At 39.1% G+C, this 22560-nt stretch overlaps 1 protein-coding gene and 2 long non-coding RNA genes across 3 annotated transcripts; 2 read left to right on the forward strand and 1 right to left on the reverse strand.

Moving 5' to 3' along the window:
• The first annotated feature begins 1377 nt into the window (after positions 1–1377).
• On the forward strand, positions 1378–2277 carry LOC120321514. The gene is made up of 2 exons (XR_005561154.2): positions 1378–1603; positions 1698–2277. It is a non-coding gene; the product is annotated as an uncharacterized LOC120321514 (long non-coding RNA).
• A 6305-nt stretch (positions 2278–8582) lies between these two features.
• On the reverse strand, positions 8583–10822 carry LOC6534233 (larval serum protein 1 gamma chain). The gene is given in 4 exon segments (XM_002094879.3): positions 8583–9354; positions 9357–10494; positions 10556–10683; positions 10745–10822. Coding segments are annotated over 4 exon segments (1941 nt in total). The 5' UTR covers positions 10815–10822; the 3' UTR covers positions 8583–8749.
• Positions 10823–11077: 255 nt separating this feature from the next.
• LOC26535906 lies at positions 11078–14138 on the forward strand. Its single transcript, XR_001454117.2, has 4 exons — positions 11078–11200; positions 11528–12032; positions 13208–13414; positions 13769–14138. It is a non-coding gene; the product is annotated as an uncharacterized LOC26535906 (long non-coding RNA).
• The last annotated feature ends 8422 nt before the right edge of the window (positions 14139–22560 follow it).

Consider the following 22560-nt stretch of genomic DNA (forward strand, 5'->3'; position numbering starts at 1 on the left):
TTACGGGCTTTATTTATGGTCTCCATTTGCCATTTGCCTGTTAAATTAATTAAACAAAGCAATAAACGTACATTGTATCCGCAAAGCAATTTGGTGTTTTGGAAACAAACACAAGGTCTTTGCTTGTCTTGGGCTTAAGATTGTATTGGAAGGGATGCAGAAAATCCATGGATATCGGTGTTAGGTCCTTATTGCCATTACTCTTACATATTTACTAGACTTTAATTTTTTAATAAGCCGAACTTATCCAAAGCAGTGTTTAAAGTGGGGACAAGAAAATACAACTTTATTTTTGCAAATCCATAGAAATTCGCAGAATAAATCAAAAAAATATAAAAATGTATAAACAAATGTGGGCGTGACTTTTTTGGGTTGTTGCGTCTGTGTCTCTAAAAACTTAATCTCTACTTTCTAGCTTTTATACGGACGGACAGGCGGACGGACATGGCTATTTCAACTCGGTCAGTAATCCTGATCAAGATTGCATATACTTTATAGGGTCGGAAACGCTTTCTTCTACATTTTACATTCTTTTCAACATACTTTACATACTTTTTATAGTATACGATATACATATATACTAGTTACACAGAGGTGCTATATATGATTCCTTTTTTTAATCCCTAGTTAATTGGTTTTGAGATGAGAATCTGAAATAAAATCATCAGCTAATCCCCTTCCCAAGCACTCTGTCAGCCAATCCAAGTGTCAACGACCAGTTCAAAGTGTTTATAACTACCATTTCAACAGCAACTTCACCATTTCGCACAACAAAGAGATCGCCAGAGTGGAGCGAAAATTCATTACCAAAGACCTGAGTTCGCAACGACCGAACATTAGTCATCTGTGAGAGGCAGACAGACAGACATAGCCAATCGACTACAATGAACTTATCGCGCCTATAAAATCAATCAACTTTTAATAAAAAATAAAAGCATAAACGGGTAACAATGAAGTGCTGCTGCAAAAGGAGTTCAGTTTCCGCACACATGGATCAGGTCGACTGTGACTCATCGAGTGGTCAAGTCAAGAACAAGCCGAGCCCGAACCCGAAACCCAAACTCAAACCCAAACCCATAAATAAGCTTAAATATAAATAATTTTTAGTTGCTCCCTTCACTTGCCGCCTCGTCGATTTCGACCGTCTTCCCGGCTGTTTGCTTATTTGCCCATCCGGCTTTGTTTATACAGTGAATCTACCTGAACAGGCCCTCTGCTCTGCAACATCTAATAAACAAGAAAAGCTCTCAAAAGATTGGTGGCGACCTAAAGTACCCTGAATATTATGGATAATTAAGTGTGTCATAAATTGCTAAGGCGGCTAAACATTTTTTATCAAAAAACTAGATAGATATTTTTACCAATATATTGATTAATCTTATATAATATAATTTCGTAGCTTTACTAGGAATCATCCACACAGCTGAAAGACTCTTCTTAACAAATTCGCAAAAGAGATGCCCCCAAATGGGTCTAGTCTGGACCAAGCGGCCAACTACCTGCAGTCATGAGTCATCCGAGCGAATCTTGCAGTTTGGCCCACAGTTAAATGATCAACAAATCGTGGCTGGATATGATTAGCAAGTCCCCCAAGTCCCCTCAGGTAGTTAGATCCAAAGAACACTGCGACCCTGGCCGTGTAGTCTGTCCCCAAAAGCGCCCAAGATGCTCACTTCTCACAAACCCAAACTTTTCAGCGAATCGTGCCGACGTCTGGAGAGTCTATACTATACGGAGTATGATTCATCGCAGATCGCACCAGTTCAAAACACACTCCATGCCACAATCTCCGCTGGGCTTTTCTTACACGACCATGGATCTGGGATACTGCTCTTGGTTTAATGCGAAACTTGTGTTTCTGCTGGCTTCTTTTGTTGCGACTGCGACTCGGAGGCGATTTAGTCAGAAAGCAAAAATTATGAGACCAATCAGGGCTGGAATGGGCTCAGCAGTTGCTAAATTTCTTAATTAAACTGGTGTGAAGCCTATAGAACTATAGGCTTATAAAGCAGTATATATTATTGGCACGGCACCCTTGACACTTTTATGAGAGTAAAATGGCTTCAGACAAACAGCTCCAATGTTCACTAGTCTCACTCCTAACTTAGCCTACATTATATTTTCATAAAGTTCTGTATTTTAAACACTGTTTATACAAGAGTTAAGTAAGCTAAAAGCAAAAAAAATAGTAAATAGGTTCTTTCTCATAAGTTCGAGAGGTCATTCCATAAGCAGAAAGACGAAATTATGACTTATTAAACATTGTTAGTAACGAAATTAAACTGTTTTTTCAGTTATCACACTTAATGGCACTCCATTTATTATCTAGATTAAGTTAAAGAATTAGTTTTATTATTAAATGCGTCTATCTAACAAAATTGAAAAGAGCTGATACTATAAAAAATTCATCTTCATTTGCTATTTCTGGCTATTTATTGCATTGATGCTGATAGATTCATGGGGCTATTGCATTTTCCAAACATATCTGCTGGCTGTCAAATTAAATTTGCGCATTCGTTGGATTCTTTATTTTTAGCAATATTTTGTTCGTTTGTGCAGTGCACACACGTCGATGGGGAAAGGGAAGATTATTTTATGCAAAACGCTGGCGTGGAATATTCTCTTTCAATGAATTGGAGGTGTGAAGTGTTTGCTATGATGCAAATCACAACTTTCAAAGAGGAGGCGTTCCCGTGCAGGCTGAAAATATAGCAAAACCGCTTCCAAAATGCAATTTGATGGTATTTTGTATGTTTGTAGTCTCTTTTTATTAAACTGGTAAAAATTTGTTTATGTAACGTCTGGGCATACGTAAATATTAGTTAGAAAACGGTCACTGTGATGGTTAAAGTCATAAATTTAATGGAGTTTCAGAACAAATTTATTCACCAAATAAATAAAATTGAATATGATAAGAAATCATTAGTTTCGCCTATATTTTATTTCTAAATTTCCTTCTAGAAATATAACTAAAAATCGACCTCCAGCTCTCGCAAACACATAACAAATGTCGCTCAACTTAAGAATGAATTGATTTATCAGTGATTGACTTACTACGAAAGACCCAGAATAATTATCTAATAGATTTTCCAGTGCAATTAGAGGAGCTGCCAATAAATTGTCAACCTCAGTCGCACAAGTATCATGTGTGGTACAATTCAAGGCGATAAGCCCAAGTACCGTTCGATATGCAGCCAACTAGTATTGGCCAATATGTTTATACCCGTTACTCGTAGAGTAAAAGGGTATACTAGATTCGTTGAAAAGTATGTAACAGGCAGAAGGAAGGGTTTCCGACCATATAAAGTATATATATTCTTGATCAGGACCAATAGCCGAGTCGATATGACCATGTCCGTCTGTCCGTCTGTCCGTCTGTCCGTCTGTCCGTCTGTCCGTCTGTCTGTCCGTCCGTATGAACGCTGTGATCTCAGGAACTACAAAAGCTACAAAGTTGAGATTAAGCATACAGACTCCAGAGACATAGACGCAGCGCAAGTTTGTCGATTCATGTTGCCACGCCCACTCTAACGCCCACAAACCGCCCAAAACTGCCACGCCCACACTTTTGAAAAATGTTTCGATATTTTTTCATTTTTGTATTGGTCTTGTAAATTTCTATCGATTTGCCAAAAAACTTTTTGCCACGCCCACTCTAACGCCCACAAACCGCCAAAAACTGTGTTGAAGACTCTCCTTCTCCCTTCCACTAACTGAGTAACGGGTATCAGATAGTCGGGGAACTCGACTATAGCGTTCTCTCTTGTTTTAATTTGCGGCAGTGCAAGTTGGTCAAGCCTCCAAGCTGTGAATAAAATCGAATCCAAGGATGTCAACTTCTTGTCCACTCGCAGCTGAGGGTGAGTTGATTTTGTTATGTATATTTGTACTTTTTATGTTGTTTATATGTTGACAACAAAACGTTTAATTATCTTGAAAAATCAACTATAATATTTTTGTTTATATAAATAAAGTGGTTATTTTCCTATTTTTATTTTTAACGCAGAGGCTTTAAATGCTTTTTATAAGCAGTTCAATTTGCCTTGATTTACGCCTGATCTGGTATAATTTTTACAGCGGTCTGCGCTGTTCCCTTCTGAAATTTATAGGTTTTATGAACTTTTGTTTTATTACAAGATAGGTTGTTTCTAAAAAAAAGTGTATTTTTTTTATTAACTTCCCCCACAGAGAATGGCACCAATGGGGAAAATTATTTTTATCATCTTTCATTGAGAGAGTTTCCGTGCGCTATAATATCTGGCTCTTTGCCAACTGGCCACGCCATAGATGAGCTAATGCTCCTCTCGACTTTTTTGATAATTATTTCCCAGATGAACGGATGAACGCCTCTGCAAACACTTTTCATGCAAATTCTGTTTAATTCGAATTTTAAATGGATGTAAAAGTAAAATAACTCTACAGCTTTGTTAGGTATGTGAGGCGTACACAGATATAGTGTTTTTTAATGACATCAGTGTGTATAATACACACACTTTTTGTTTTCATATTTATGGTTCTGTTTTGTCATTGCACACCATAAAGAAAGTGAATCTATATCTTTGTCCCTTGTCCCTCTGAGCACTTTAAAGCGCTCTCCACTTTTAGCGATAGCGCACAATAAATCTCATTTTACTGAGAATAATAAAATACATGTACACATGCTTATTATCCATAGATTGCTCCGTTAAGGTTCAAGGAAGTATATTAAACTTTGTTTAAATTCTAACATTTTAATTCAATTATTCAGCAATCGCCCAGTTGATTGCATTTCAAAACAAAAACATCCACAATCACCTACCCCAACAAGGCCATTAAAATGTGCCAACGGTGACCCACTTTCACTGCCCAGAGAATGTGAACAGCTGTCAGACATCGTGAAATATTGGACAACCCTTGAGTCTTGCCCACAAACGATAAACCACGAGGCTCTGGACAGAAAAAAGAAGGCAGAAGCCAGCAGACAGAGGCCACCAACGCCTCCCATCGCTCATCCGAGTGGAGCGACACAAAAGACGGCAACCGGCAAACATGGGGAATACTTCCGATCCATTATCCCGATCTCGATGGGGACTGAAAGTCCGATCGCCCACACCTCAGCTCAGGAATAAAACAAAAGATCCGCTCGCCAGGCGGTGGTGATGCACTCGATTCGAATGAGACTATGTTTCTTGGTTAATTTGTCATAATAATAGGAACACGCAATTTGAAGATACATACATTAAATAGGTGGGATAAATATGTGTATTAATATAAGTGACTAAAACGTGATAGCTGGAAACAGAATTATAACAGCTGGAAACTAGAATTCAATAAGAACGTATAAGTAAAATGTAATCATTTTAGTTTAGTACCGGAACAAGCTTAAATTGTTTAAAATATCGTTTAGTTTCCGAAGTTTATGCTTGATTTCTTCTACAATTTTGTAAGTATTAAGTTCACGTTCTTTATTGACAGACTTACGTATTCATGAGTATCAAAAATAATCTCAGAGATGAATAAGCTGCTATGCGAATAGCTATAGCTACCTCTCAGGAGATTCTAAATTTCGCTGAGCTTGGGCTTATCAAAAAGCTATTTTTATTAGTCATCGGTGATAAGAGACTCTGTTTTTGGAAATAGTACAAAGGCCACATTACAAATATAATTTACAAAAATGCAATTAAGTGTGACTTAAAATATTAAACTATTTCTTCCTATACGCAAAGTGTAATAACTTAATACTATGCACATACATATGCTTTAAAAGATTAATTATCTTGAGATTTAGTTTAGAAAATGTATTACGAATAATCATTTGTATTTTGTACATAGAGATTTACCTTAAAGAAATGGGCATAATGTGTCGAATGAATGATATTTCCTGAGGCGCATAAACGAATTCGAGATCTGAAATAAGGTCTTGTCGTATTGAAAGTGGATGGGCAGCTTTTATCGTTGCAATCGACGAACGTCTTCGTTTGCGTACAGGGCAATTTATTAATTATGCATAAATGGCAAAGACCCCGTTGAAGTTGCGCGAGGGATGCGGGGGAGTTGGGGATGGGGAGCTGGGGATGGGAGCTCGGCGGAAAGTTCAAAAAGCAATCAAGTTCTGAGTGCCGACAGTTCTCAGCCGATTGTATACAGTTATGCAAACAGAAGGACCGACGGGAACGGGAGAAGACTTTATAGCCTGGCCAACTGAACAACTGAACAACTGAAGTTAAGCTGACAAAATGCACTTCAGCTGGAATCACCTTATAAGGCAGACAACACACGTCTTTTGTCGTTGGGCATTTTATGGTTTTATCCCTTAGTTGGCAAAAGTTTTCATCGGAAACCATTTGACTGGGCAAAGTTTTTTATTCGCTCCCCACATTAATTTGGGCGTAATAAATTATTATAGGGGAAAAATAAGAGAAAAAATTAGAACCCATTACTAGGTCTTCGTCTTCGTCTTCTTTATTTCTACCTGCGATTCGAAGAGATCCTTCAACTCCGATTCCCCGCCATGTGTTCTCAAGTGTTTCGGTGCTATCTCGAACTGAACACCCCGACACCATTTTTCTCTGCCCTTTTTTCGGATTCTTCGCTCCTTCGCAAAGTTTTAAATTTCTTGGAAATAAAAGCCTGGACATTAGTTTTCGTCCTTCCCCTTTCTATCGATCTACGCTCGACTGCCCCTTTTTATTATTTCTATCTCAGTTTTTTGGGTTTTCGGGACAGACATCATTTTGCAGCTACCTAAGCCAGGAGCCTAGAACTGGGATGGCTGGAGGAAGTGGGACAGACAGTCGAGGGAGCGAGAGGGCAGCTAAGGAAAATCTAAAACGCGTTACGGTTGCCTAGTCTTACAAATATGTATACTCTAGTATTGAAGGTGCATCTATACGTGGCCTGTGCTCCCCAGTTAGATTTTATTATAATATAAAATAATAATATAAATAAAATTTATTAATATTTGTATATAATATTTATATTTAATAATGGTGAGTTGTTATAATCTGGGTTCCAGATACAAACTATTAATATGTTCAGCTTTAGTTCTGTGATTAAATTGCATTTTCTGTTCATTGTGGTAATAATACTAGACCTACTTATATTCTAGTATTTTCCTATACAACAGACACATTTTCGAAACAAATGAATCTACATAACTACTTAGTATGTTTAAAGTTAATCTTAGACCCGCACAAAATTATATTTGGCAATTGTGCTTATCACAATTAAATTATATGGCAATAATATGTTTATGCCTATTAAATTGATTTAAATTATACTCAAATGATTTTCTTTCGTTTTTTAATACATACATAAACTTAACAATTTAGTGTCGGTAGGAAATATTACAGCATATTGGTTACTTAGAGGAAGCACTATTCAAATTACTAAAGGATTAGCTGGTAAAACTACATAATTGCATGCACTCTGCTGGCATTTGTACCAGCTATTTTAGCTCCAGAAACCACTGCATTACTTGTAAGGGTATCTGCAGTTCGAGCAGCTTCGAATCTCTCCACGCTTTGATCCACGTGTTATCTGCTCAGTCGCCTTGCCATCGACGCTCTGTTTCTTGGCCTCTGTCCGTGCGTTTACTTAATTTTTATTCGGGCTTCACTTGTCCCTCATACGCCGTGTGGTTGTTGTTGGAGTTGCTGCCTGGCTGCCATACGAAACCGTGCAGGTGTCCAATATTTTCTTTTATACCGCGTCATCGGCCCAAAGAAAGAGAAAAAAATCGAAAAAATAAAAAAAAATAAAAACTAGTTCTAGATACACAGCCATCCCCCCTGCGACGCCCCTGCCGCGTCTCACCTTATTTCGCCCATATTTTCGATTCGATTGCGTATAACAAGTTTAGCGGTCTCGCCGTCCCCGTCCCCCTCTTAAAACCGTTCTTTGACTTGATATAAAGTGCTTTGCATCCATGCAACGTCGTCTTCATGCCCCTGCCCCATGCCCCCGTGGGAGCCACCCCCCTCGCCCACACAAACCCTTTCCTCTTCATACAGACATATACATATTATGGTTCGCTTTTAAATTTTGTTTTGATTCTACGCTTTTGAGGCTTGTGCACTGAGAAGAGTTTCGATTGTGTTCCTCAAATAGTTACTTAATATGTAATTCTAATTAATTTACTAACTCAATTCAATTAATATTTATTTGTCCTGAGACTAAAAGTCAATTTGCATTACATTAAAAGGATGTTTAAAACTGCCCATTTTCAATTAATTTTCTAATCATAACTTTATCATTTTCTCAGACTGTGCATTTTTCCAACACGAATGCGCAGTGTGGTTTTGATTAATATTGTATACATGTTGAATTCGAGGTTTCAAGACCCCATGTGGAGTGGCCGTCTTCTTAATATTTCCTCCATGCCTTGTAATTACCCAAATTTGGCGTCACTATCCGTTAAAGGGTTTATTTGTTAGGATTGGACTGGGGAATATGGGGGGATAGACAGGAAAAGAGTAGAGTGGAATTGAGGTATATTTATGGAGTTGCACTAACGACATCTTAAACGGTACTGTGTATGGCAGAACTCTGGGGGAGTTATCAACATAAATAAGGCATCGTAAAGTAACTATTTAATAGGCCAGTGTGCAGATTGCACCAAACTTACAAAGACAATTAAACCTATATGCATATAAAAGTCTTTTTCTGGGAAGACCTACTGCTGCTTTTTATTTGTTTAAATAAATGTTGTGGTTGCGCCTTTAAATGGTAAGTTAGTTTGAGCATTTAAGATACATATCTTAAAACATTTCTAGGGGCTTTCGTGCAGGACTTCCACATCCTTCCAGAACACGTGATCTCCGGATATTTCCACGGCTTGGGCGTCGTCCTCCAGGAAGCGTTCAAAGGGATAACCCAAAGGCAACTCATCCCATCGACTGACACCCTTACTAAAATCACAATTAAGTTCGCTTTCCTGCCGAGCCTTGTAATCATAGACAGTGGCCACGATCAGAAGCCGCAATTTAAGGGGATTTCCCGTACCGCCGCGAGGTAAAATCAGACGCCTAGGGAATCCGCAATTGGGAGTTGATATATTGAGGGGAAAGTCGTACTCCTCCCTTTCGGCGAGCTTAACAAACTGATAGAGCTCGGTGTACGAGATGTGATCTCCGACCAGGCCTCCAAACTCCTTAGATTCCCTGAATATTCGGTTCAATCCTGGGTATATCACAGTCAGAAACGAATCAAGTTGGTAGAATGGCTCTCTCTGAATGTTTTTGCTTCCTGAAGTGGTTAGAAAAACTCGGAAAATGGTGGATTGCGTTTTTTTACTCGATACATGCAGTTTATATGAAAAATCCTTATGCTGCAGTCGATGTTGTCTGTGTTGCAAGGTAAAAGGCCACACAAACTGCCTGCTAAGTAAAAATGTCTGGCGGACAGAATATTACTGATATCGACATCAACTGGTTGATCGTAGGTGATCAGAGGCGTTATATGCATATCATCAATGCGAAGATCACTGGGAATAAATGTTTTCTGGTTATTGGGCTGAAACACCTGACGATACCAGCGATAAGAATCCAGTAATCGCTCTGCGTAGTAGTAAAACTCTTCGGATCTCACTATAGTTCGTATATCCAGTAAAAGATTAGGTTGGATACCCTTTTCCATTGCTAATTGTGTCCAGTCATAAGGAAATAGCTCTTCAAGTCCAAAGAGCCAGTTGTTGTTCTCTTCCAGATTGATACGACTTCCATTAGTTAGCTGAATACTTCGAAAGGAAATGGCATCCCCTACTTTTGCCTGCAATTCCGATAAGTTTTTGATTATAAATTGGGCCGTATTTGAGGATTTTTCTTGTTTAGATGTCAGCCTCTTATAAGCCAGCTTTTGGCCATAACATTCCAGTTTATAGCGCGCAAGTATTTGACCCAGCTGATAGTAGCACCAATCTCGCAGTTGATCCGACTTTTCGCCAGTTAAAACCACTCCCATGTTCAGATTATACCAATAGGATTGCCACTCAATATCCTCCAACAAGTGCTTGAGTTTATTTCTCCCTTTCGGTTGATTCATTCTTAGAATATTCACATCTGCCATGGCCTGAAACCATTCAATGGAACCTCGGAGATCACCGTCCAAATATAAAGGTTCCAATTTTTGCGGACGTATTTCTTCTATGTCGGTTACATTCTCGTATCTTATCCAATTGGCGAAATTGAAATTTCTCGCCTTTCTGACTGTTAAGTCATCGTGATACGATTCCGGCCACAACTCATAGATCTTGGGCATAATCAAGGCCTGGTAATCCTCTCGTTTCTGGATCAATTGCGTCAGAGCTTGAACAAAAATACCCGGATGCATATGAACTCGGGCCCAGCTGATATTTTGCCATAAGGTATACCAATCCCTGGCATTGTAGAAAAAGTGATATAGTCCCAGCATCTGCTGATAATGATCGGCGTAGAGGGGATTGTAGTACTCATCACGATGTAAAAGTTTTCCCAAATTGAAGTCCTTGTAAAAGTCGCTCATGTGCTCGTTGTAGACCTGAGGTTTGATATATTCAAATTAGTATTACTTAGTGTTTAATTTCATTCCGTATACCGACCACATACTGCTCCTTATCTGTGACCAATTCCTTTCCCAGCAATCGCCACTGTTCGTTCATCAAAGGCTCCTGCACATGATGTAGAATTTCCAACAGAAAACGCTGCTTTTCCAAAAAGTAACGATTTGCTACATAGTAATATACAATGGGGATTAAAATAAATTCAAATTTAATTTAATTTATATTTACCGATGCCATTAGCAAGCACTTCGAAACGAATATTTAGTCCCAACAATGATAAGAAGACCCAAAGTCTCATCGCACTTGTTTACCACACACGACTCCAAAATAAACTGAAGACGTCGTGCAAATTGCATTGTGATTAAGCTATTAATAGCTTTTCCCCACAAATCTAAGCTTAGCAGGGTGGCAACTTAAAAATGAGACAATATTTTCTATAGTAAATATAGTATACAAACATGTTAAATTCATTGAAAACATCATGTCATTTTGCATTGCTAAAGTTCTCTCAAAATTTAAATAAGATCAGGCTGCTTTTGTTACAAATCATTTATCATTTTGTTAAAATTCTCTCAAAATTTAAATAAGATCATGCTGCTTTTGTTACCAATCATTTACCATTTTGCATGGTTTAAATTCTCCTAAAATTTAAATAAGATCAGGCTGCTTTTGTTACCAAATAAGGTAAGTACAGGTTCCTTTTCTCCCCTTAATTGGGGCTATTGTTGGTTAATACACACTGGAATACAGTTAATAAGGTGGAAAATTGCCCAGAGTTATCCCCAGAAGTGAGTCTCATTTGGCTATTAGTCACCAAGAGTGGCACCATAATGCAAAGCGATTTTCGCCAACGATCACTTGCCGCTCCTGTTGCGAAAATGTGCGGACATTAAATTGCCAACTCAGTGGCTTTCTGGGGACTCTGATGTCCGATGTCTGATTTCTGATGGCTGATGATGACTGGATGGCGGAAAAAAGGGCAAATTATAATGCGAGAAATGTTAATTACAGGCGGCGCGATGTGGATGTCTCGGTATCCGTATCTGGGCCCATTGTTCGCCCAGAAATTGGCGCATTAATGTAAATCGGCAGCCAGGCATGACGGATTATAGGAACCCAGACCTAGTCCAGATGCAGCCCGACCATTAAATTATCGTCCAGTTACGCCAGCATTATATATGTACATATGTACATATGTACGAGTATGTACAAGACACAAAGCTCTTTGTTTCCACTGCCGGTGACAAAAGGTTGCGCCTGAAGAACCCAATGACTTGGAACCGAATCGAAAGGGGGCAACCAGTTACCATCGTACCACCCTGTAACTACTACTGATTGATTCTCATTGCTGGTGGTAAGAAGTTCTTGGGCCGATAAGCCTGTTAGGACCGTTAACGTTACCGATCGCCCAGAGCTACTGCTGCCTCATGAAAACTGATTACCGCACTCCATGGCAAGCGAAACGTGACAATCTGCTGCTGAATATTGCATAATCATTGTCAATGTTACATTTCTGGTAAGTGCACTGGGAGAATTCAGGCTAAGCAGTTGGGAATACCAAGAAAATTAGAAATGTGATATTTTATGAGTTATTAAAATAGTTCATTTATTTCTTCTACTACGATACCTTTGAGTATCTAAGCTACTACTTTGTACTACCTATAGATGGCAATACAATATTGTGCATGCAAATTTCTCTCACTGTAACGAATAGATGCAAATATCCCTTCGCACGTGCATTGGCACCCCGTGTTTTCCAAGCCTTTTCACTGTGCCTGCGATCCCGAGTGCTTTGCATAATATTAGCACATTAACTGAGATCGCGGATCGCATCGCTGCATCTTGGCGCACATTTTCAATGGGCTTGCCATCATCAAATCGCCATAAATCGTCACATCTGAGAACCCTTAGGGGCCATGCTATTGCTCCTTCCCAATGTCATCATAGTCTTTAGTTTTTTGTGCCGTTTGTGCCGTTTCCGTGATCCTTGGCCCCGGGAGGCTTATGAAATGCAAATTACATTTCAATAGTGCGCTTTAATGGTCCCTAACCCCGCCTTTCATCTACGCGCACTTTGTTCTTTGTCATCGGCCTGATGATTGCCCCTTTTAGCGCATTGGAAACGTATTTAAAAAGTCATTATCGGGCGGATCCAGCCCCCCACCAATTTCAGCGCATCAATCACTGCGCCTTTTGTCAACCTTTATTTTTTGTTGGGTCATAAAACGCTTGGAAGGTGGACGTCTTAGGCACTATGCACACGTTGGCAGGGTAGAACGCATAATAACCATAATAAGCTGGAGGTTTTCCTAGGCTCTAAGGGGTGTTATGCTCTCTATAGGGATATACTTTCATTACCTAGTTGATCCTCTTAGAACAGAAGCTAAATTGAGAGGGTAACAATAGGATGTTTTGACATTTAAATAGACATGAAGATCCATGTGATTTGAAAGCTTACAACAATAAACAGAAGAATAGATATTTTTAGTTTCTCTCAAGGATCTTTAGACCATAAATAACATGGCCAGACTTTAGTGCTCGCAATGACTTCAATTACCATATTTCCGCCACCTTGAGCGGTTGCCCAATTGCTTTTAGCTGCCACCTAACTATTTTCACCCAGCCAGCTATCTGCCAAGCTTCATAAGCTTCTTATTTATTATGACTTTTTTTTTTGGTGTAAATACTTAGGGTCTGACGCATGCGACGACGGGCTCTTTTGGAATGGCATGTGGACCTCGGGCAGAATGTGTAACCAAGCGCAAATGAATCATCGAAGTCGGGCCAAAAACACCGAAAGCCCAGACCCAAAGTCGCAGGGCTGCGATCGGTAGTCCGATGTTTTTAATAAGGCAAGCGACAAACAAGCAGGAATTGGGTCAGCCGAGATAAATGCGCGTAAGTGTTGTTTAAACATACACTCGGGGAATTATTTAAATAGGTTTTCAACTTTCTCATTGCCAAAAAAATATGGTAACTACGGTCTATCAGGATTTAGAAATTTTGTAGTCCTATTTGTTTAATAGCTTAATCATTTTAATCTACAAAAGATGAAAGTAGGCATTAGTTTCTTTGCTCATTTTGAACAGTCAATAAATTTTATGACTAATAGAAAATATTTGTTATTAGTTATGAATAATAACATTGCGTGAATATGCATGCCACTATATTCTAATTAAAATATTATTTCTCGAAAGAGCTTTATTTTTTGTCTCACTTTGAAATTCCTTGATTATTTCCCTGTTTTTGCAGTGCACCCAAATGGAGCTGATTTCGGGAGTTCTTCTTGTTCGAAATTTAATACACTGATGGATATGGACATGGACTGGGATGGGAGCTTGGAACAATGGCTGGGCTTTCATGCGAACTGTCAACTTGTCACGACAATTAAGCAAGTCGATGGCTATCTGGCTATCCGGCTATCTATCGGCGGAAGATCAGGAAACGCCCACGCATGCCGTCGTCTTAAGCGTTAAACAAATTAAATATCCGATATTGTGGTGGGGGTAAATTATTGAAATACGACACCGCTCGGAGTGGATGCATCAGGTAGAGGTGATGACCCAATTCGCTATGCACTTGCGCGACAATTTTGGTAAACACAGAACCTTTAAGAACCCCATATCACCATTCTTTTTTTTGTCAGCTCCAATATTTGTTTACCATTTAGTTTATTATGCTGTGTGCGCATTGGTTCTGCCTTGTTTGATTGCCCTTATTGGACTTCGACTGTGTTCTCTTGTGCGTTTGTAATGGTGATGGTGATTTTCAATTCAAGTTATGATTATTATACATATATGTATGTATGTTGGGAAAGTCAAATAACGGTCGCCATAAGTCGAGCCATATGCATTCAAAGTGCCACAATTGCCGGCGATAATTTCAATTTGATGAGTTTTCAATTGGGTTTTCCATTGCTTTTCCCAATGGGTTTTTTGATCTTTCCTCGGCGGGAACTCGAGGTGTTGGGAAGATTATCAATACGCCAAATGGTTTCCAAATATCGTACATTAGTTCTCCTTTGTTGACATCTATGAGAACGAGGTTTTAACAATGACTTAATTGATGCGTTATGTGCATGGGAATGGAGCCAAATGGTTTGGTTAGTACATATAATATTTGGGAAGGTAAAATTTAAATTAAATAATGCTAATCCGAAAGAGAAAGGGAACCAATTAAATTGTTCTAAGTCAAAAGTCATAATAATTGTTTGTTATATTAAAGACTGAAGTAAAAGACAAGTTCTAAATAGAGCTTAATATTTATTATTTATGTATGCAATAAAGTGTCGGTGATATTTAAATCAAACAGTTTGGCTTGCAGACTCTGTTAATTAAAAATGCATTTCCTGTCCTCAATTTCAGCTTTATCAGCTGCAAAGTTAACCCAAAAGAGTTGAAAGCGCCAAATCATCACGAGGATTAACACCAATCGACCGGAGTCACCGTTGATCTCTGCCCACCTGAAAAGTTCCCATCGTTTTACGTGATTTGTTCTGTGTCAGTTTCCTTTGCTGCCTGTGACAAATTTACGGGGAGTGACTTTTGTAAATTTCATATTAATAATTTTTTGGAAATGCTTAATCACTTTTCATCTCAAAACGAGGACGTACGTAGTACGAAAACGATCGCAAGGAGAAGATTGTTTCTTTCAATTTAGGTGTGATTCTAGAGAAGCTTATAATATCTTAGAATTTTTCCCCCATTGCTTTCAGTGCGAAAAATCTGAAACAAGTCTCCCTGTTGTCTGCCACAGCAGATATCTAAAAATAACAAACAAAAAAAGATAAAATATTGTAAACAAAATATTCATTCCCCCTTTGCGCAGAAAATTCTTTTCGTTTATAAATACAACTGCCGCGAGATTGTCAAAGTTGACAATTTATTTTTAATCAACAATACGCGCAGCAAAAACTCAGCCGCAGTACGCCTATCTCTCAGATACTTATTTTCCCCACTTTAAGAAGGCATCTCGCAAATGAAATTGAAGGGGGATAGGCCTCCTATTAGGCAGAGATACCGCATTAAAATAGCAGGGTAGATCACCTTCAAATGGAATTTTATTCTACGGTTTTGTTGTATTTTTAAAGGCATTGCATTTAATGTTGTTTTGGGTTTCTAACTGTAATGAATTTGTAAAGTTCTGAAAGTGAGTTGATGTAAGTGCAATAACCACTTACATCTCGAATGAAAATATAGCGAAAATGAAACAATTTATAAAATATATATTTGGTTCCATCTTTAAAAAAGTAATAATTTTTTTGTTGTTTTCATTAGGACAACATTTTGTAATCTTTTCAGTGGTCTCCTACGAGCAGAATCTGCTAACCCAGTTTGGAGGTGATCCCAGCGACCCAGAAGAGCCACCCAGCGAAGCGGATCGCTTGCTCCAGAGAACCACTGACCATCCAGCCCAGATCGCATCCCTTGGTCGGCTCTTTGATCCCATTTACGGAGAGCGATGGGCAATGGGAAGTTGCGGACTTAGTGGAGCATGGATGAGATTCGCTTTCATTTGCGGATCGATTTCAGCGAAGGAAGGAGAATGATTACACAGCCCCGATACAACCGAGGATCACACGTTTTTGGCTTTTGGGCCAGTGCTGGTGGGCAATTACAGTAATTCCAATTAATACGCGGCAGTTGATCAATTTCCTTCGGATCGTTTCGATGTGAGATCGCACAGATGTGGCGCGTGCTGCATGCCAGCCCAGCACCGAAATTGTATCCGTATCTGTATCTGCATCTGTAGCTGCATCTGTAGCTGTAGCTGTATCTTTTTCTGTGTCTGGCCTACACTCGCCCATCGAGCCACACTTATTGCTGTCCATCTATTTGTCTTTGATCAATCTCTGCCGTTTCAGTTGCAGTTTCAGTTCGCAGCAGCGGCCAGTAGCTGAAAACTGAAAGCCTCAAACCAGCAATTATAAATGGCAGCCAGCCCGCAGAGTTGGCCACAATAATTGCCCCAAAGGGGAAATCGGCAGCAGTAACTACTCCACTACTTTGTATCTTTGTATCTAACTGCAGACACGCTAACTACTCCGATGTTTTCCTAGGCGGTCGAATGATATACGAGGAGTTCTATGACTTTTATCGCACAGTTCTAACTAACTGCAGGCGATGTTCTGATGAGGGTAATCCACCAAGTTGTATCTGGATTCAGACTTATCAAGCGATCTAACTGTTTTTCTTTCATAATTCAGGATCAAGGCAATTTAATTCAGTTGGAAGTCATCAAATAATTTGCAGGAAAAACCATTAAAGACGTTCATATTGTTTTTAATTCAGAGCAAAGGTGCAATTATTTATAATGACAAATAAAGGATAATATCTAGGTTAAACTAGTACATACTTCTTGCTTGTGAAATGCATTTTTTTAAATATTATACATAAAATAAAATTTAAGGACAAGCTATTGCATACTTCTTGTTTGTGAAATTGATTTATTTAAATATTATAATTAAAATAAAATATAAGCACTTAACTTATTTGATTATAAAGCTCTTGGATTAATCATGAAAGTATTAGATTTTAGTCTGTAAATTCTACAAATCCATTGAAGAACCAAGGCAAGACCTGAGAATCGTCCCTAAAGTCCTTGGGTAAACCATACCCCAAATCAATGCACTTGGCCAAATCGATCGAGCCCACTTAAATGTGGGCTGTGCTCTTGGCCTCGAATTGCGATGAAATGGGCTCGAAGTCGGGACTGCGACAGCTTCCCCATACGAAGTCCGGCCCTTACCCATTCCCATTCCCCCCACCTATTCAGCAACGTGGCCAAGCTCAGGCATATAATTTCGTTGACGCGCAGAATAAATGATAAATGCAATCATTATAAGAAACACAGCCACAGCAGAGCAGCGAAAACTTGGCGAACACGAACGCATGATTAAAACTTTGGCAAAGATGGGATGAGGGATGAGGGATGAGGGCGAGGGCTGGTGGATGTGGATCCATGGATGGGTTCGCATTCTGAAGCGTTGATGCGAAGCTCAAGATACTTTGTTCACTGCCAGAAATATTAACGTTTAATTGTTTGCGTTGCTATTTATCAACTTAATCTACTAAAATAAAAACCAATATCTATGATTTTTAAAATATCTGCTGCTTATAAACCTTTTCTTTTGTGTCCGCATATTGTGACCTTTACAAATACTGACCACTCTTTTATTTTGACTTTATGGCGAGAATTGTATATTATTTCTCCCAGTGCAGGGTCTGCGGTCCATCCGATGCGTGCGGCCGGTTTCACCCCATTCCCTTCGAGTTCGATCGTGATACGCTGACCGAGTGCAGCGCGAATGTTTTATGACCAGTCCCGACCGAGTCCGGCATAATTTGTTAGCCAGGCTGAGTGGTCGGTCGGTCGTCCGAGGATGCTGGATCTGGATCTGGATGTGGATGTGGATCTGAATGTGAATGTGAATCTGGGGGCCATGCCTCCTGGGTCCTTTCCTGTCCGCCCCTTTGCACAGAAGCTGCTCCACACTCTGCTCGATTGCGTATGTTTTTGTTCGTTGCTGTTTCTTTTTTTTTTAATTGTATTTTTTATTTTGGGTTCGCTTCTTCATTGGCATCATTTGCCTGCGGGGCATAATTTTTGATGGGCTTTTGTCTGCTTCTTTGGAACCCAAAAGCCAAAAAAGATATTGTAGCGTTTCGTGTGGTACCTGCTAAAAATAAGGTAGTTGCGTTTAATGAAGCAATATATAAGTGTATAACACTTTAAATCAATTTAAATATTTAAAACATTATTAAATATGTTAAAAGTAAAAACAACAAATAAATAAAAGGAAATATCCTTCTGTGCTATATTTCAACACCCTTTGTAATACAATTTGATATCTTTTTTTTTGCTCTTAAGTAATTATAGGGTATTCTCAGTCGAATTACTGACTCCACGATCTGTGCGAGTGCTAACAGCTCCTCCATGCGCATCAGTCTGCAACTCCAGGCCGCTTCTCAATCGCTTTTGGTGGACAGTGCGCATTTGCTTATTGCCTTGCATATGATCAGGAAATATGCTACACATTTGCACTTTATGAAGTTCCCTCCTCAGAACCCTACTATAGACCCTCATTCGCAACCTGGGGCACCACAGGAGCAGCAGCGGTTGGAGCGACAGCGAACGGCCCTCGGGCCCCAAATGTCGGACTCAGCATGAATATTTTATTTGGCGAAAAAAGTGCTGAGCGGATCCAACGTGGTACACTAAAAAAATAATAATCATTTTTGACATACCAAATATTTTCATTGATCCGTAAGAACTTTATTTTTATCCCACTTTATATTCATTGCAATTTGATCAATTATATTACTATCCAGCTTTATATTATTTTCATTTAAGAACGTAACTCAACAATAACGAATCTGGATGTGTAGTGTGAGGATGGGGTTAGGGATGCGATTGGGGCCTGTGAGTGGGCCTGGTATTTGGTGGTATTGGTGGTATTGGTCTTGTCTGTCATGGACATGGGGCTCTGATGAACGTCGACTCGTGTCTGGCATCTTAAGGTTACCTTTTTGTACCCGGCACTGCAAAAATGGCTGGGGCATGTTAACATTTTGAGCCTTGCATTTATTTAAACGGAAATATAATAAATATAAAAAAAAAGGGCTAATAGTTTAAAAAACTGAAGAATGTAGTAGATTGATTACATTTTCGTCTTTATGAACATAACATGCTTTTAGATCTGAGTGGAGTCTCCCATTTTCACAACGCCCACTCTTAAGTTAAAAGGTTGTGAGACTGCATTTTGTCTATCAACTGTGTAATTCATCATTTTCATCAAAAATTAAATGAATTAATTATTAGAATTTTTTAATAGTTATTAAATGAAATTTGCAATATCTGTAACTTCCTTTGATCAGATTTCAGATATGAGACTGTGCAGTGTTTTAGGCCTTATATTTCTGAGATCTTCTTTTGTTTGTTTGGTCCGGTGCGATTTGGTTTTTTCCTGCCAGTTCTTGGCTGCGCTGTATTTTATGCTCATTTAATCTCGCTGCGCGTTTTTAACACATTTAAGGAGTTCCTCGTGTTGAGAGGGGGTGGTGGGTGGGGGAAGGCAGCGACCACCACATCATCGATTATGTTGCTCTTTTTTCGAAGCGTTTCATTTCGCTGTCCGTCCCGCTGTCCATCTGCGACTCCCCCCTTACTCTGCCCCCTCTCGTTCTTTCAACCGATTTTTTCTTTAACTGCGCACTTTTTCTGGACCCTTGGCGGGTGTGGGGCGGGGAAACGGGGGGCGGGGGACAGACAATGGCCGAGACGAGCGGTGACTCGCTACCTGTCTTACACAAAATAAACGCACCAGGTCTCTGCCTGTCCCCCTGATCTACACGGAGAGAAATAATGCCGAAATGCGTTTAAAAATATATTTATAACTAACTATTAACCAACAATTTAAGCGAAATGCGTTTTAAATTACATTGATAACTCTACTATAAACCAACAATTTATCCAAGCATGTTTAAAAGTTCATTAGATGTAGTTTATTATAATTAAATAAATTTTACTTTAAATAAAATTCTAAACAAATCAAAAAGCAAATCTAGAAATTTCTTAAACAATATTTTACAAATTGTATACACATATCATAAATATAAATTTCATATAATAAATTGTCTTAAAATTTAAAAGTTTATATTACTCGTATATTGGTATAAAAGCTGCGAATAGAATAAATACAAATCTAATTCGTTTAATAAAATGAGATGGGAGGCTTTATATTTTTTTCTGACTGCACCTTCCTCCTTGATGTTTAATGTTTTCTCTGTCTTTGTAACATAATTTTTTTCCGTCCCTCTCTGTTTGTTTCCAGTTTGGAAACCCTTTAGGCGCTCATTGTCAGCTCAGGTTCTTCGATTTGGTTTTTTGTGTTTTCTGTTTTTTTTTTTTTGTTGAACGAAACCAGATAAAAAGCGAAAAAACGAGAAGTGAACAAACTGCCAGAGATATATGATTTCTTATTGTAAATCATGACATTTTGTTGCTTTTTGGCCCGGTAACTTGTCTCTTTTCTGGCTACCGTTTTGACGGTTACGCCGTGTTTGATTTGCGCCGGGTAAACGAACAGATGGACGGGAGGATCGGGCGTATTATTAACGCTATGCAATCAATCCATCCGAGAAATTGGGATGAAGCTGCTTCAGTTACAATCGGAAATATTTATTTATTTATTTAAATCTTTAAATATTTATTCAAATCTCTAAATATTTATATATTACAATCAATCGTAAAACAGAAACTGTACATGGTTTAGTATATTTATATTCATTTATACCTACATAGTGGTTAAAAAAACTAGTCTTAATTGTTCTTATAAGACCAATGACACCTGAGCAGGTATCAAATCACTCCGGACATCCGATAACACTTGCACGACATGTAATCTCTTTCTGATCGTAGTTTACCCTTATTATAAAGGATTATACATACTCATCGGAGCCAAGTAAGGCCCCTTTTAAATGGCCTTCTCTCAGTTTTATTCGAGCTATTTAAACTCTTTGAACCACTCAGCGGACCCTATCCTTTTGGTTCACAAATTACCCCAATTCAGGTGCCACGGGTAACCCCTTTTTCTACTTTTTTTCTTCTTATTTTCTTCTTAGGGGAAACTGAAACAAAATGTAAATAAAATGGCCACAAAAGGGGTATACTGACGAACAAAAATATTTTGCCCACGGCCAAGTTTCACTTTGACACCTAAAGTGTGCGCGCATACGCCCGATATGAGGAAAACCCCCATTTCCACACACACCCCTCCTTTCCCACAGTCGACATTTAACAAACCCCCTAACGCCGCCCTCCCACCCCCACCAGCTGCCCTTGATGGGGCGCCCCTGTTCGTTTATTTTAATTTTTTGTTCGCCTGCGCTTTCGTTTTTCAGAGAGCGAAAAAGAGGGATTTTCTGTTTTGGTTTTTCCTCCAGACAACAGGCAACATTTGCTGAAACCCCCGACTTTTCCGCTTTTCTGCTTTCCCGCCGACTTTTTTCTCTCCGGCCTCGCAGTGGGCTCAATGCTCAATAGGTCTTGCGCTTGATAGGTCAGTGACCCACTTGGATGCGTTGTTGTTATCCACCATCATCGCTATCATCGCGTTGCTAATAATAATGACGTTGGGATACGACTGCGGCTGACGTTTCTGCAGAAGGGTTAACACTGGCTATTTTGCATTTTAAAAGTTTATATTTATATGATAACTTTGAATGGTTGTTTATTTAAAAAGATTTTCGTAGAAATATATTATTATGTATTATAAATATTAAGCACCTGCTGATATACAAGCTTCATTCATATAATGGTAGTTTATACTTTGAATTTGGCAGAATTTCCTAAAAATAGATACAAACATCTAGAGTATATTTTAGCATTAACACATTTGGGCTTAAAGGTTAGTATAAGAAAATATATTTTAAATAACAAATTAACGATAATTAGTATAAACAATATAATGGTGAATTTGATACCTCTATCATTTAGGCAACCTTTCCACTGGTTAAGTGCCACACTGTATGCCCAGCCCCCTTTTGGGGATGCGGTTGCGCCTCTTTACCCCCCACCACCGCCCCCCTTTCAGCACAGCATCAAGTTCCCCACATCGTCATCATCGTGTTCTTTTCCCCCGATTTCTTCTCCTTTTTTTCTTTTTTTTAATTTTTGCCTTTTCCACAAAGTCAACGTTCTTGGCGTTTTCGCAGCTGCTCCGCTTTTGCCATTGCCCCTGAAAGGGGGAAAGAGACGGGCTGATGGGGTGGAAGAGGGACGGCGTATGCTGGGGGCGTCTGTATGGGTGTGTATCTGTGTGTGCTTGGAGCTGGCCAAGATTGCGGCACATGTGACGCTTTGGTCGCGTGCTGCCTCCTCATCTGCTCCTACTGGTTCTTCTTCTTTTTCCCTTCCATCATCTGCAGGCACTACTACACTCAACAAAAAGGTGACCAAAATGGATTAAAGGAATAAATACGGATTTTCTATTGTGTGTAACATTTGAGAAATCTAGATATGAATGCATAATAAGTGTTTAATAT

This window comes from Drosophila yakuba, chromosome 3L, assembly GCF_016746365.2.
Source record: "Drosophila yakuba strain Tai18E2 chromosome 3L, Prin_Dyak_Tai18E2_2.1, whole genome shotgun sequence".
Classification (NCBI taxonomy): domain Eukaryota; kingdom Metazoa; phylum Arthropoda; class Insecta; order Diptera; family Drosophilidae; genus Drosophila; species Drosophila yakuba.